At 64.4% G+C, this 15,253-nt stretch overlaps 2 protein-coding genes across 12 annotated transcripts; one reads left to right on the top strand and one right to left on the bottom strand.

Moving 5' to 3' along the window:
* Positions 1-4: 4 nt before the first annotated feature.
* Positions 5-7,806, top strand: MYL5 (myosin light chain 5). 11 transcript variants are annotated; one of them, XM_078002843.1, is made up of 10 exons: positions 5-324; positions 1,740-1,881; positions 3,577-3,669; positions 3,700-3,714; positions 4,349-4,456; positions 4,654-4,729; positions 5,640-5,744; positions 6,238-6,316; positions 6,863-6,911; positions 7,673-7,806. In XM_078002843.1, exons 4-10 carry the CDS (start codon positions 3,712-3,714, stop codon positions 7,772-7,774), a joined length of 522 nt encoding a protein of 173 aa, XP_077858969.1. In that variant the 5' UTR covers positions 5-324; positions 1,740-1,881; positions 3,577-3,669; positions 3,700-3,711; the 3' UTR covers positions 7,775-7,806. The 11 variants fall into 11 exon arrangements, with proteins under 11 accessions (XP_077858969.1, XP_077858973.1, XP_077858974.1 ...); XM_078002842.1 differs by having other exon boundaries at positions 321-1,881; XM_078002847.1 differs by lacking the exons at positions 3,577-3,669; positions 3,700-3,714.
* Positions 7,609-15,023, bottom strand: SLC49A3 (solute carrier family 49 member 3). The gene is given in 12 exon segments (XM_028848201.2): positions 7,609-7,942; positions 7,944-8,039; positions 8,380-8,500; positions 8,828-8,937; positions 9,256-9,413; positions 9,655-9,807; positions 10,270-10,386; positions 10,507-10,644; positions 11,609-11,685; positions 11,881-12,094; positions 12,326-12,484; positions 14,874-15,023. Coding segments are annotated over 12 exon segments (1,698 nt in total). The 3' UTR covers positions 7,609-7,737.
* Positions 15,024-15,253: the final 230 nt, after the last annotated feature.

Raw genomic sequence — 15,253 nt, forward strand, 5'->3', positions numbered from 1 at the left:
GGGGCAGGGGGGCGGGGCGCGCCTCCTGGTGGCTGGAGGGTGACTGCGCACTCCCGGGCCGTGGTGACGTCACGTGATGCGCACGCGCACAAGGGCCGGGGCGTGCGCGGATGACCACCGGCTGCGCCCGCGGGGTTGCTTCGTGAGGCGGTGTCAGCGCCGAGTGGGCCGGGGGTTTCTTTTCGCCGCAGGGCTTGGGCCCGGCTGTCTCCCCGCGCCGCTGCTGAGGTCCTGTCGTGCGCGTCCTGGCCGTGTGTCCACACCCCAGACTGCGGACTGAGGCGCACTCGGTCTTCTTGCGGCGCGGAGCGTCCGGGACCTGAGGTCAGGGCGGCTCGGGCGGGTCCAGCCCCGCGGTCCGTGCCCACCTGAGGGCGGCCTGGGCAGGGACCTGGGGGTCCTGGGAGCGGAGTGTGAGCCAAGTGCAGGTGGCTCCCCGGGCAGGTCCTTCCCCTACAGGGCAGTGACCCTCTGGCCAGTGTCTGTCGCCGGCCGGGCCGCGCTGGACTCCGCAGCCCGCGGTAGCATGGCCTCCAGGCCGCTCTGCCTGTGGCTGCTCTGCCTGGGGGCACCGGACGCCCTTCCCGCCGGAGCTGGAGCTTCCTCACCCCAGGATCTCCCATCACTTCCGTCCCGAGGAGGGGCTGGGATCTTCTTGGGAAGACCAGCCCCCAACAGAGGCTGCTCCCTGGGTCCCCCGACTCCAGCCTTCAGGACTCCACAGCTCCAAGGGCCCGCCCCGGCCCAGGCCTGGGGACCACTGAGCCCCTCACTGGTCTTTGCTGGCCTCTGTCCACCTCCCAGTAGCTGTGTGTCTCCCACAGCTGCCCAGAGATAGGGCCTGCGGTGCCCATGTAGCCTCCCCGCTGTACCCGGGGTGCTGACCTGGCAGCCCCATGGACACCAGGCCTGGAGTCTGGGCAGGAGCCTTGCCCCTCCCACGTTCTGGATCTTCCTGGCAGCAGCCATGCTGTCCGTGTTAGGCCATCTGCGGGCCCCCTTTGGCCCCATGCAGTAGTGACGCAAGGCCTCCTGTGTCCCCTCTCCTGGCCCTGCACTGCTACGGGCAGAAGCAACTGGAGAACTATGGCTCGGGCCTCGCTAAGGTGCAGCATCACAAACTCCAGGACTCCTGAAGCGGGCATGGGGAGGACCACAATCCTGGCGACCTGGGCTGCCTGCCCAGGCCTGAGCCACCTCTACCTTCTCTCCTGGCTTGTTCTGGGGTCCAGGGCCTGGGCCTCTCTGGCTGAGAAACTGGGAAGCCACTGGGCTCTGTTTCCTGGGCTGGGTATACCAAGACCAATCCTATAGGGCAGGGGTTCCCAGCCCCCAGCCACAGACCAGTACCAGCTGGTGGCCTGTTAGGAACCAGGCAGCACAGGATAAGGTGAGGGAGCATTGAGGGAGCATGACCGCCTGAGCTCCACCCACTGCCAGGTCAGCCTGGGCATCAGATTCCCACAGGAGCATGAACCGTACTGTGAGCTGCGCACTTGGATCTGGATTGCGCTCTCCCTGTGAGAATCTAATGCCTGATGAACTAAGGTGGGACAGTTTCATCCCGAAACCTTCCTCCCCAACACGGAAAAATTGTCCTCCATGAAACCTGTCCCAAGTGCCAAAAAGGTTGGGGACTTGCTGTGGGGCCACCCTGATCTTTTCTCCAGCTTCTGTGAGGTTGACCTGCAGGCCCTGAAGACTCCTGCCTGAGGCCTCTGCCTGAACCCTGTCCTCAGGGGGCCAGAAGCAAGCCCCAGCTCTCCCCAGACCTCCTATTGCTTGCTGAGGAAGCCGCAGGTGCACACTGGATCCGCCAGGCACAGAAGCATTCTGGCCCTCAGCAAAGCCCCCACCTTCCGCCAGGGCAGACGGCCTCGGGTGACCACGGGTGGTTTCCCTTCACTGGATTTTAAAATAAACCAGAGTCCTCAGCAACTCCTGCTTCCAGAATCAAAAATAAGTGTCTCTGGGGCCCAAGGTGGGGGGTGAGGGGGACATACCAGCAGCTTCCACCGGAGGTGGGGTGGGGCAGGGCAGGGCACCAGCAGGGAAAACACTCGGGCAAACACATACCGCCCAGGGAAGACCCCCTGAAGCCGGTGGAGACCTGCCTTTGCTCAGGGCCTTTCCTGAGAGCTCAGTGGTGGGAAGGGTCCCACCTGGCTCAAGACATGGCCTGTCGGGGCCTCTGCAGCTGTCGGGTCAGCTGTGGGTGCAGAAGCTGATAGTCCCCCAGCTCAGGCTCTGCTGCTATCTTTAGTGCTGTGCTCAGACTCCAGTGGCCTGGGAACCCTCTGCAGGGAGCTCTGCAGCCCTTCTCACATTCCTGGTGGCCTCGGGGGGCCTCCCAACCATGCTTCCCCTTTCGGTGTGGTTCTCACTCCTGCAGCCCAGCAATACCCCTTCAGGGTCATACCCAGACCCCACTGGACTAGCAGCAGGGGATGCCCTGGCCCTTGTTCCCAGCCCCAGGTTCCCACATCTGGTCACCTGGCCCCTTGCAGTCGGCCCCAGGTCCCTCCTGGGCAGGTCATGCCTCCCAGGGACCTCGAGCTCGAGCGTCAGTGCTGCATAGAGACCGTTGGACCTGGGGATGGAACCAGGCAGCATCTCAGGGGATGCCAACTGTAACCATGTGTCCCTCAGAGGGTAGGACCTCTGCTCAAAAGACACACAAGTGGCACCTGTCTTTTTAGCTTTGCAGACACAATGGTGCCCCCAGGGGATTCCACCCCACTGCTGTGGCTGCATACACTTACTCCCACCCCCGCCCCTGCAGCACCGAGGGGCAGCTGCCTCCCACCCAGACGCAGGCCTGGGGGGCTCCAAGAGCTAGTTCTCCACTCAGCCTGCAGGCCTCCTCTTTGATCCTGCTTGGCCTGCAGACCCTCCTCCCACCCCTTGAACCAGGGCATCTGGATTGACTCTGTGGTGGCCTCCGATATCTGGCACCACCAACAGACCCCAGGCCAGGTCCCTTCCCCAGACTCTGCCCTTGAGGCCATGGTATAGGGGGTAAGACCAGGCTCAGGGCCCTGGAGTCCCCTCCCAGGCCATCTGAGCAGCTTGGCCACCTCCGTGGCTCCTCCATCCCAGAAATGTCATCACCCATGGGCCAGGCAAGGAGGTCCCAGCCATGAGGTCAGACCGGGTGGTCCCAGGGCCAAGGCTATGGACTGACTTTTCTGTCACTGAGGCAGGGAAGGGCGTAAACACCCCTGACACACAGAGTGCTTGGCAGAAGCCTGGTGACCAGCTGCAGTCACCCACAGCAGCTTGGTGCAAATCCAGAAAAGATACCCCTTCCTCTGGCTCCTGCAGTTCCAGGGTGCCCAGGCCCCAGGCAAGAGCTCGTGCAGGTGGCCCTGGTGACACACAGCATCGTTGGGAGAACTAAGCCTCCCCGCGGGTGGGGGACACGTGGGGTAGGAGGTGGTCCTGGCCAGAGGTGCCTGGGGAGGCTGGGGGCCTTGCAGGGTGGGGCATGGCAAGGGTGTGAGTCACTGCTGGGCTGCCAAAGCTCACTCTGCAGTTGTCCAGTTCCCTGGGGTAGCCCCAAACCTGTCCTTGTAGGGAGTGGCAGCCGGAGTCTGAGCTGTCCTGGGGGACCAAGTGGGAGCTTAAGATGGGCAAGACCTGAGGCCCTGGGCAGACGCATCAAAGCAGGCAGAACCCTGGGCAGACGCATCGAAGCAGGCAGAAGCAGGCATGGTGAGCAGGCCACTGTGCATGCCTGGGGTAGGCATGTGGGTATGAGCTGTGCCGTGCGTGTGTACATGTGCACAGAAAAGAGCATGGGCATGTCTGTGCATGCCTGTGAGTGCAGGTGTGGGCGTGTGCTGTGTGTGCATGTGTGTGTGCATGAACATGTGTATGTGCGTGTGTGTGACCATGCAGGTGTGGGCGTGTGCTGTGTGGTGGGAGGTACATGCCCCATGCTGCTGCCCTGGTGAGAGTCTGGAGCAGGATGAGGGGGTTCCTGGCCTTCATGAAATCCCAGTACCCAGAACAAGCCCACCCAGAGTCCACTTGCCCGTCAAGCCTTCAGAGGCCAAGCTGGCTCCTGCTGGACGGCAATCCCTGACCACTGTGCTCTGTGGGTCTTCCGGAAGCCACTCTCTCTCCCCCACTCCCTGTGCTGCAGCCAGACACCAGCAGCCGCCCTGCCCCCAACCCCAGCTACCCAGGCTTGAGGCTGGCATGCTCCTCAGCTGCCTGGCCCCCTCCAGCCCCACCCAAGGGCTGAGGTCCACCCTTCATCTGAGTTAAGTCTCTCAAAACTCTGGGTGCTCTGGAGGCTTTCCTCAGCCGGCCAGGACCCTCAGCCATGGTGCTCCCATTGCAGGCCAGCAGGAAGACCAAGAAGAAGGAAGGGGGTGCCCTCCGGGCCCAGAGAGCCTCATCCAATGTCTTCTCCAACTTCGAGCAGACTCAGATCCAGGAGTTCAAGGAGGTAAGACTTTCCTGCTTCACTGGGAGCCCCCGTCCCCAGAAACCTGTGCTGGGAAGACCCCATGTGGGCTGGCTCCAGGGCCAGAGGATAGGAGTGGGAGCCTATCCTCAGTCAGGGGTGCTGAGGAGCTGGGAGCAGGGGGCAGGGGCAGAGCCCAGCCGGGTCGGCAGCACAGCAGCCCTGGCCTCGCTTCCCAGGCATTCACACTCATGGATCAGAACCGAGACGGCTTCATCGACAAGGAGGACCTGAAGGACACCTATGCCTCCCTGGGTAGGTACCCAGGCAGAACACCTCAGAGACCTTGGAGGAGGCGAATACAGAGCATCTTCCAGTCCCATACGCTGCGGCCCCTCCTCCTCCAGGGCCTGGGCTTTAAAGACCCATCCGACGGCCCTGAAGGCTGCGAGGGGATGGCCCTGGCCTCCCTTGGTTCCATCAGAGCTAGCAGAGAGTGTCCCAGGGTGAGACAGGGTGGGTGGTACAGCCCAAGCCTGGAAACTCAGAGTGGGCTTTGGGGCAGCAGGCTCCAGGGCAGGGCTGACGCTCCGGTAGGACACTCCGATAGGCAGGCGGCTTGCCCTAAGCCGGACCACAGAGCTGACAGAGGGCATGGAGACCCTGCCCAGCCGGAACACAGAGCTGGGGGAGGGCCTGGAGACCCTGGCCCGCCTCTGGAGCACAGCCCGAGTGTGGTGGGGCACACTGCCCTCCCCAGCCTCAGTTCTCCCTATGGCATATTCTGTTCCCAGCAGCTGCCTCTGACCTGAGGCAGGAGGGCAGGGGGCTTCGGTCCCACCCTGGGAGCTATGGAGTGACTTCTCCTTGGGGTGGGAGGGTCACAAGTGACCCGTCTTCCTCTCAGCCCTGCTTATGCCCAAGTAAGAACAGCAGATCCCAGCACCTTCCCAAGCTCTGTGTCACCTCCCTCTCCATCAGCCCTTAGTCCTGGGGCTCAGGGTTTGGGGTGAGGTGGACACAGCCAGCCAGACGCACCCACTGCCCCACATGCCTGGGCCAAGTGCCTCCTTCCCGCTCCCTCCCCACCCCTCCCATCTGCCTGCCTGGCCTTGTGCTGGGGTCACCTGCTGGTGGGGCCTGGCCCTGTGCTGGGGTCACCTGCTGGTGGGACAGCAGACATAGCAACAAGCCCTGCCCTGTGACGCCCCCGCATCTGTGACAGGCAAGACCAATGTCAAGGACGATGAGCTGGACGCCATGCTCAAAGAGGCCTCGGGGCCCATCAACTTCACCATGTTTCTGAACATGTTTGGGGAGAAGCTGAGTGGTGAGCACTGTTGGGACAGTCCTTGCCCTCCTAGTTAATTCCTGACAGTTAGAGATCCAGACATTTCACGTAAAAATCCCTCTTTTCCTATCTCTGGAGAAGCCCTAGGGCCTGGCACTCTGGGAGCCAACAACTGTGGGGCCCCATCAGCCATCCCAGAGCCATGTGCTCAGGCTCGCCCTCCTGCCCCACATGCTGTGTGACCCGCCGTCGGGACCTCTGTCCCTCACTCATGCGGCACTCACCCCCAGCTCCAGGCCTGGGCTGACCCTGGGCACTCCAAAACTCACTACATCCCAGGGCAGGAGTGCCCGACAAGGCCTCCTTGGGGCTCAGGAAAGGAGAAGGCCTTCAGGCAGTGGCCACCTTGTGGGCAGAGGCTTGGAGTCACCCCTTGCTTGGGGCAGGGGTCTCCCCTCCTGCCACCTGCCCTTGGCAGCCGAAGCAGGACTGCCACCCTGAAGGCCCAGGGCTGAAGGTGCCTTTGTGGCAGGTACCGATGCCGAGGAGACCATTCTAAACGCCTTCAAGATGCTGGACCCAGACGGGAAAGGGAAAATCAACAAGGAGTAGTGAGTGCCCGGCTGGGGGAGGGCGGCCGGGCCGCCGGGGGTCCCCAGTGATCTCACCCTGTCCCAAAAGGGACAATCACCCACCAGATGCCACGCCCACCTCCCTACCTCTGACCAGCTTCAGGACTATGAGGAGTGAACCCAGGATCCCAGCTAAGTGGGACACCAGCCCTGCCCACACAGGGACCAGCAGCCAGTGCCCAGGGGGCAGCTTCCCCTCAGCCCACTCCTCCATCTTCAGCTCCTGCCAGGCACTGGCCTGTGACCTCCTTCGGGCTCTGTTCCCATCAGCAGCCCCCAGGCGGGCCCCCCAGAAGTGATGACCCCTGAGTGTGTCCTCTAAGGTCCCTCAGGCTCTGTCCCCATCAGCGGCTCCCCCAACCGTGATGATCCCTGAGTGTGTTGGGAAGCGGCCTGCCCCAGGGCCACACTCCTGCGGGAAGGGCGGGAGTGCAGTGAGCAGGGGCAGCCTGGGGCCCCTGAGCCCCACGAGAAGGCTCCTGCGCCCCCGCATCAGCCCGCGCTGACCCCTTTCCTCGTCCTCAGCATCAAGCGTCTGCTGATGTCCCAGGCTGACAAGATGACAGCGGATGAGGTCTGGCCCGCGGCTCCCCTGCCAAGCCCACGAGGGGAGGGCGGGGCTCCCGGGGTCAGCTGGTTGGAGGCGCACGCGGAGCCCGAGGGGCTGCAGCGCCGCGGTTCGGACCCAGGACAGAACAGGCCCCCGGGGGGACTCCCAAAGTGCCCGTTTGAGGGACAGAACTGACTCAGAGGGGTCAGGTCAGCGGCTGGAGACCCCTCCCCTCCGTTAGGTCAGCGGCTGGAGACCCCCTCCGCCGCCCGAGCGTCTGTCCCAGCTTGAGGGGCGGGGCTCACAGCTGTGCGGCCCCGCAGCCGCCCCCCACGCCTGACGCACCCCTCCCAGCCCCAGCCCCAGAGGGCGAGACCAATGCCCGGGCACCCCCAGGACCCCCGCACCTCCCCCAGACCCCACACGGTCCTCCCAGACGCTGCTGAAGGGCCGAGCCCCACACCTGCGCCCAGGCTATGGCTGCAGCCGCCCCCATCCCCGCCCCCATCCCCGCCCCCATCCCCGCCCCCATCCCCGCCCCCATCCCCGCCCCCATCCCCGCCCCCATCCCCGCCCCCATCCCCGCCCCCATCCCCGCCCCCATCCCCGCCCCCATCCCCGCCCCCATCCCCTCCAGCACCGCCCTCATCCCCCGCCCCTGCCCCGCCCCCGCCCCTCCCCGCTCCCTCTCCCCCGGCGCGGAAACCACACCCGCGACCGCTGCAGGTGCGCGTTTGTATTTCGCTCCCGGAGCCCTCAGGGGGCCCTTTCGCCCCCGCCCGCAGGTGGACCAGATGTTCCAGTTCGCCTCCATCGATGCCGCGGGCAACCTGGACTACAAGGCGCTGAGCTACGTGATCACCCACGGGGAGGAAAAGGAGGAGTGAGGCCCGGCCTGGTCAATAAACCTGGACGCTAGGACGCTGCCTGCGAGTCCGCCGGGGCGGGAGGGCGCGTCCGTGGCTGCTGGGCCCTGTGCGCGAGGGGTCGCTCGGCAGCAGATAGGGTGGGGGCTCTGGGGCTCTCTGGGGTCCTCTAGCGAGGCCCCCCGCCTTGCACTCCGGAGTCGCCCTGCTGGGCCCCAGGACCCCAGCCCTTCCCGCTCCCCCTCGGTCCACACCCCGCCTTGAGTCTGCGCCGCCCACGGCCGCCCTGCCTGGTCCGGGTCCACACAGCAGTAGCCCTCTCGCTCAGCCGCGCATCAGTCTCGGGCCCAGGGGCTCTCCCCAGGCCCTGAGTGCGCCGAACGCCTTGGGTCCCTCAGCCCAGCTGTCTGGCGTGGTGGGCACAGCCCCGGTGACCCGAGCCTGCCTCCCCTTCACCACACGTCCCTGGTCAGTCTCCGCATCTTGGGGCTCTGGGAGGAGGTGGCAGGGCCCAGAGAAGCGGCTCCAGGAATGAGCTGGCCCTGAGCTTCCAAGCTGGGAGTGCCATGCTGGGGCCTCAAGGGGTAGTTTCCGGCGGGGACTCCTGGTCCTCGGCGCCTGGGCACGCGTTCTGGGTGGAGGAGGACTTGCCAGACTCTGCCTGCAGGCGCCGGTATGAGGTGTGGAAGAAGAGTACCAGGATGCAGCTGAAGAGGTTGCACAGGCCGGCCATCAGCAGCACAGACGCTGGGGACACATAGCACAGCTGTCCCCACAGCCAAGCCCCGGGGCCACAGATGGGCAGAGCCGGACGCTGGCCTATGGTGACACCACTACCCTTGACCACAGAGTGACCCCAGACAGAGCCCACTCCCAGTTCTTGACAGCCCTGAGGGGGTGTTTGCAGACCCAGGTCCTGAGAGAGGTCACCAGCATGGGGTCTGGGATATGGGTGTGCCAACCCACCTCTGATCTTGGCCACACCTGTCCTAGCTCACCTGTCCTGTTGCCCAGGGACTCCCTGCGTGGGGCTCACCTGTCCCGTTCCCCGGGAACTCTCCATGTGGTGCTCACCTGTCCAGTCAAGTGGATCCTCCCCCTGCTGGCAGGTGGAGAAGGACCGCTCCGAGCATTGCACAGTCAGTGCCATCATCGCCAGCATGATGAATATTCCCTCGACCTGCCTAGACACACGTGGCCCTCAGCCCCCGCTGCACTGCCCATCCCCTCAGAGCCAGGTGCCACTTTGGGAAGTGTTGACATCAGTGCTGTCCCTTTTGCCACCACCCTCCCGAAGGCAGCACACAGCTTCGGTCACGGGCCCTATCAGCTGGCCCGGCCTGCACACAGCAGGCGCTCAGAACCTGCTCGGCTCTTGCCAGAGCAGGCAGGTTCCCCACCTCCCCGAAAAGGGGCCTGGACCACAGGGTGCAACCCCAGGGGTGTAGGGGTGGAGCAAGGGGAGTATCTCTGGGGAGCAGCAGGGGCAGATGGATACTCACCCCAGCACAAAGATCAGGCCTACGGCAGCCCCCTCCCCCACGGGGAAGGAACACTCGACTGCCAACTCCATGGCCACGGGGGTCACCGAGAAGCCAAAGAGCCCGAGGAGCGAGCAGGTGGTGGCCAGGGCAAGGGCCTGTCCCTGCAGCAGGGACACCTGGGAGCAGCGGAACGGCAGGCAGACAGGTGGAGGGGGTGGCGGTCAGAATTGGACCTGGTTTCATGGGACACGGGGCATGGGGCGGGAGAACCCATCCCACCCAGGGGCCACCCTAGCTGGCAGAGGCCGGGCAGGAGACAGTCCGGACCTCTGTTCCAGCCAAGCTGCCAACCGCCCTCTCCGGGCCTCACCACCCACCCACCCCTGCAGGGCAGTCTTGGCTTGAGGAGACCCTCACCAGAGCAAAGGCCATGCAGGCCAGAGAGACCAGGCACAGGCCGATCTTGGTGGCCTCAGTGAAGTGCTTGGTCCGGTCCACGTAGGGGCCGAGAGCCAGCGCCCCCAGGATCCCAAACGCGATGAAGAGAGCTCCACAGAGGCCAGAAAACCCCTGGAGGAGGCGAAGGCAAAGGTGGAAACATGCCCCCAATCCTACACCGGGCACTGATCCCAGAGGGCAGAGGGCCAGCTCAGAATGTGTGAGCAGAGCAAGGCCCTCCCTGCTGCATGTCTGGATACCAGAAGATGGCCCTGTCCTGCAGACCCACAGGGGTGGGGTCTTGCTGGGAAGGGGCACTGGGAGCCCTGGGGGCCCCATCTTCCCAACCACGCACCATCAGTCCCTCCACTCCATCCCACAGCTGCACCACCTCGCTGCAGCTGTGCCCACCACCTCCACCGCCTGTGGACATAATGTCGCCCAAGGCATCTCGGGAGGGCCCACGGCACAGAAGGGCGTCAATGTGGCCCCTGCCAGGATCGGACACGGAGCACCCCAGAGGCAGCGGTGACTCCGTGGCCGTATGGGGTGGGTGACAGAGGCAGAGCCCCCATGGGTGGGGCCAGGGCTCACATTGGAGTAGCCGCTTGCACAGAGGATCTGCTGCAGGAGGGTTGAGAAGCTGTAGGAGATCCCGATGCATCCCCCGAAGCACACAGCCAGGATGACATAGGCCTTATTCCGCACCAGCTTCGGGGAAAGAATGTCTCAGCCCTGCAGCCCCGGGGGCCCTTCCCAAACCCATCCCCTCCTCGGCCTCTAGCCCCAACCCCCAAATCCACCCTACCCTGGGGATCCCACATCACTGACCAGCTTGAGCCCATCCAGGAACTTCTCTGAGGTGGAGCTGGCAGCCCCGGCAGAGGGCGGGGTGGGGGGCACGCTCTCCCGGAGGCAGATGGTGGACAGCAGGCAGACAACGCCAGCAGGGATGGCATAGACACCGAGCTGGGGAGGGGTGTGTGTGTGCACAGGGAGACCACGCAGACTGGCGCCCACACACGCTGCAGCCCTGCCTGCCCCAGGTGCCACCTCTCAGCTCCTCCTGCCCCACCACTGGCTGCCTCCCAACCCCTGGTCTGCAGCCACCCTCTGCGAGGCCCAGGCTGGGAAGGGCCTGCTTGACTTCATCCTGGCCTGCTCCAGGGGCTGATAGGGAGCCCTGGCTGTCAACACATCCCTCACCAGTGACACGCTCCTGGCTGACGTTAGCCCAGCACCCCCAGGCTCCAGACTCATCTCACTGTCGGCTGCACAGCCCGTGACAGGGCTCAACACACGGACACCGATGGGTGCAGAGGCACACATGCACACACGCTCACCCTCAGTACATAGTCACAAGCACAGACACACCACACACACCCGATGCACATGCACGAGCACACACAGGCACACACCACACAACACACATGGGCACAGGAACAGAGACATGCACCGCACATACCACACACACTCGATACACATAGTCATGCATAGTAACATCACACACTGGCCGGGCACGGTGGCTCATGCCCGTAATCCCACTTTGGGAAGCCGAGGCAGAAGGATCACGAGGTCAGGAGTTTGAGACCAGCCTGGCCAACATGGTGAAACCCCACCCAACTCTACCAAAAATACAAAAAAAAAAAAAAAAAAAAAATTAGCCGAGCATGGTGGCGCACGCCTGTAGTCCCAGCTACTCCAGAGGATGAGGCGGGGAATTGCTTAAACCCAGGAGGTGGAGGTTGCAGTGAGCCGAGATTGCGCCACTGCAGTCCAGCCTGGGCAACAGGCTGAGACTCCTTCTTGGGGGGCGGGGCGGGGGGAATCACACACAGGCATAGGAACACGGACACGCTCGGGCTCAGGAACACACAGACACGCATGCGCACACACCACACAGGCCAGGCACGGGCGCCTCATGACCCCTCACCATTAACAGAATGTCCTCGCCCTTCTTGACCAGCGCAGGGGACAGCATGTTGGCCACAAGGACGCCCAGGGGGTTCGCTGGGTGGGCGGATGCACAGGGAAATGCATCAGCTCGGCTGTGGCCCGGCTTCCTCTCCAGCCCACAGGCAGAACCTTCTGGGCCCCAGCTCCTCCACCCTAGCCAGAGAGCCCGGGGAGCCGAGTATCTGTGCGTGGAGCCAGAAGAGACCCCGGGGTGCGCCCAGGCAGGCGGCCTCCCTCCCCGGAACTCACATATGGTGGTGAGCATGTTGGCCGTGGCTCGCTGGTGCTCTGGGAACCACAAGGCAGCCACCTTGGCTGGAGAGAAGATGACCAGGCTCTGGGCAAGGGCACAGAGGCTCTGGCCACCCATGAGGAAGGCAAATGGGTTTTGGGTCCCAACAACCACGCAGGGCACGACGCGTAGCACACTCCCGGCAAAGTTCAGCCACGCGCCCAGGATGGTCTGCGAGGAGGGTGTCAGGGACGGGGTCAGGGTCTCTGCCGCCAACCCAGGTGCCCACCGCGTCCTCCCAGCACCTGCACTTCCCACGGCCGCCACCCTGACAGCTCTGCTGGGTCCCCAGCTGTTGGGACTGATGGGCCCTGGTCTGGGGAGGAGGCCTTGACTCTCGTACCCAAATGCAGGGGCCTTCACCCTGTCCCAGAGCGGGCCACGGTGTGGGGTCTGACTCACCGCCCCACGGAGCCCGACGGAGTCCAGGACCCAGATGGCCACCAGGCCAAACAGGGTGGATACCACGAGGTAGACCAGTGACAGCCAGTTGACCTGCGCCACGGACAGGACGAAGTGCTCGGCAACGATGTCAGCCACAGGTGCAAAGCTGAGCCACAGCTGCAGGGGCCAGGTGGGAGTCAGCACAGAGCCACAGACCCCGGACCTACGTGCTCTGGCCCCAGCCAGCCCGAGGGAGCCAGAGTGCCAGCAGGCCTGTGAGGCCGAGGGGATCCAGCAAGCTGGACACAGGGCCCTCCTGCCCAAGGAGAGCGCCACCTTGCCTTCCCCGAGGGAGGGCACCCAGCGCAGGGTCAGAAAGCATGCCCTGACCGGGGACCAGCCTGAGGGGCAGACACTAAGGCCAAGGACCTGGCCAGAGCCCACAGGACCACGAGCCCCACCCAGACCAGACCTGGGGCTCCAAGGCAGGCCAGGGAAAGACGGGCATGACAGGGTCTCAGCTAGAACCTCTGGGATTGCAGGCCAGCCCCACCCAAAGCCAGCCCGACCTTCCCTCCCAGAAGGCCCAGGTGTTTGGGCAGAATGTTGACAGAGCAGATGCCATTCCCCACCCCGCAGGCATTATCAGGTGCTAGGGCTCTCCACCCCACAGACATCTGGCACACAGCACGAGTGCCCACTGCGGCCGAGGGGAAGGCCTCCTAGAGGAGGTGAGACTGGCTCATCCCTGAGGGAGGTCAAAGTGGAGCCGGTCACCAGGGCTCACTATAGGAGGGAGGAGGGCGTCCACGCGTGGGCCCCGAGGAGGCTGTGTCACTCAAGGTCAACTTCCATGAGTCCACCGAGCTCCAGGCCACACCCTCCGGCAGAGCAGCCAGACCCAGGCTCCACCCGGACGAGGTCTGACTCAGCCCACGGGACAGGACAGGGAGCTTGGGCAACAGCCACCTTGTCTTCCTTTTTCCGCAGGACAGGGCCAGGGGCAGATCTCTCAGGCACAGAACGAGCTCCCCAAGCCCAGCTGATGGCTGCCTGGCCAAGCCCACGGAGAGAAAGCCAGGCGTCCACTGACAAAGCCTGCCCTGCAGAGCCAAGCCCGCCGCTCCAGCCTCAGCCCTGTCCTGCTTCCTTGGGGGCCTGAGTGAGGCCCACAGCTGACTCACTGAGCAGAGATGCGTCTGAAGCGTGCGGGGCAACGTGGGAGGACGATCTGTCCAACTCCCTTCCTCCTCTCCCAGCCTCGACCCTGCCCTCGCTCGCCCCCTTGGGTCCTTTGAGTCTCATCCAGAGCACTGGGCTTGGCTGTCTTCTAGGTGGGTGTTGACCCAAGCTCTGCTCCGCCCGCCCCTTACACTGCCCACTGGAACCCGGGAGCCCTGGTCACTGGCTGCAGATGAGGAACTCCAGCCTCAAGGGCACTTGGCTGGAGTGAACGTGGTGCTCACGGCTCACTGTGGTGACCCAGGCAGAGACCATGACGACTCTTGGTGTCAGGGTGAGATTTCTGTGTGCTCCATGATGACTTGTGGGTATTGCTACAACGGTGAAGAACTGCAGTAGGAGGCCCTTGACTGTCCAAGGAATGCCCCACACCCAGGACACCTACTGACCATCGAACCAGCCCACACCCTCAGACGCTCCAGCCAAAGTCAGTTATGGCTCCCCCAGTGCCTGGACACGGTGGGCCAGGACGCCAAGCCACGGCAGTGAGTTACGTACGGCGTGTGCCGGCATCTGTGGGCAGCAGGCAGCCCCCAGGCCCATCCAGCAGATCCCAGGCCTGTCTTGTCCGGGAGCTGGTTCTCCATTCCCAGCCAGCAAAGGAGGAGGGGAGAGGCCCCGGGGTCCACCTGGAAGAACCCTGACCCAGGCCTAACAGCGGCTCCTGCTCCTGACCCTGAGCTTCCTGACCATCCCCGTGACCCGGCGCCTCCCTAAGCTGTGGGTCCTGCTGCCAACTCTAGCTGTTCATTGCACATTGCCCAGATACTACCCAACCAGTTCCTGAGGCTCCCTGGAATGGTTGATGAGGGCTCACAGGGCAGGAAAGGCTGCAGTGTGCAGCACGGGAAGGGAGTGGGGGCAGGATGGAGCCCAGCCCAGCCCAGGAGCAGCCCCTCACTCAGAGTCAGGTGGAGGAGAGTGCGGCTCCAAGCCCACCTCTGCTCTGTGCCTGCTGTCCTGGGGCTGGGAGGCGTGGAGGGAGGGAGGGAGGGCCTTTGCAGGGCCACCTGTATGTGCTGGCTGGGGAAGAGGGACCCAGGCCACTGGCTGGAGCCACTGAAGGCTGGGAAGGGCTGGGACTCCATGACTGGCAGATCCCCCTGGGCACCCAGCCCTCCTGCTCTGTGCCCTGGGCCCCGACACCTCCAGGACAGACAGTGCCCCCAGTGCCCACACCCCCTAGCCACCCCCAGAAGGCACCCCCTGGCCCCGGCCCCAGCCAGCACCTGGCACCTCGGGCTGTGGCCACAGGAAAATGAAACCCAGCTGGTCCGAAGGGACCGAGGGTCCCGGAGCCCCCTGTCCCTGTCCCCGCCCCTACCATGGCGTTGGAGCAGCTGACCAGGCTGACTACGAGCAGGAACACCCAGCGGCGAGCGTAGGTGCGGTGGGCCTGTTGTGCACACAGGGCCCCGGGCTCTGCCAACCCGGGGTCTGCCCCCGTCTGTCCTGCCATCGTCCGCGGCTCCATGGGTCTCCATCGGTCCCACGGGCGGCCCGGGCTCAAGGACCTTCCAGCGTGGGCTGGGACCGCCCGGGGGTGGAGGTGGGGACAGGTGGAGCAACGGGGCCAGTTCCGCCCCAGGGACTACGGAGGAGGGTCCCGCCCCGTTGCAGTTAAGGAAGACCCAAAAAAGGGGATGAAAGGGGGGCCAAAGGTGAAGTTGGACCTTCCTCCTTTGGCCTCAGTTTGGAAGTCCC

Source organism: Macaca mulatta, chromosome 5 (assembly GCF_049350105.2).
Source record: "Macaca mulatta isolate MMU2019108-1 chromosome 5, T2T-MMU8v2.0, whole genome shotgun sequence".
Classification (NCBI taxonomy): Eukaryota; Metazoa; Chordata; class Mammalia; order Primates; family Cercopithecidae; genus Macaca; species Macaca mulatta.

Bases quoted from the DNA above. Each gene is read 5' to 3' on its own strand.
- MYL5 (XM_078002841.1), top strand. The intron at 4,457-4,653 runs GTAAGACTTTCC...CTCGCTTCCCAG, and splicing joins AGATCCAGGAGTTCAAGGAG to GCATTCACACTCATGGATCA. The intron at 5,745-6,237 runs GTGAGCACTGTT...CCTTTGTGGCAG, and splicing joins GTTTGGGGAGAAGCTGAGTG to GTACCGATGCCGAGGAGACC.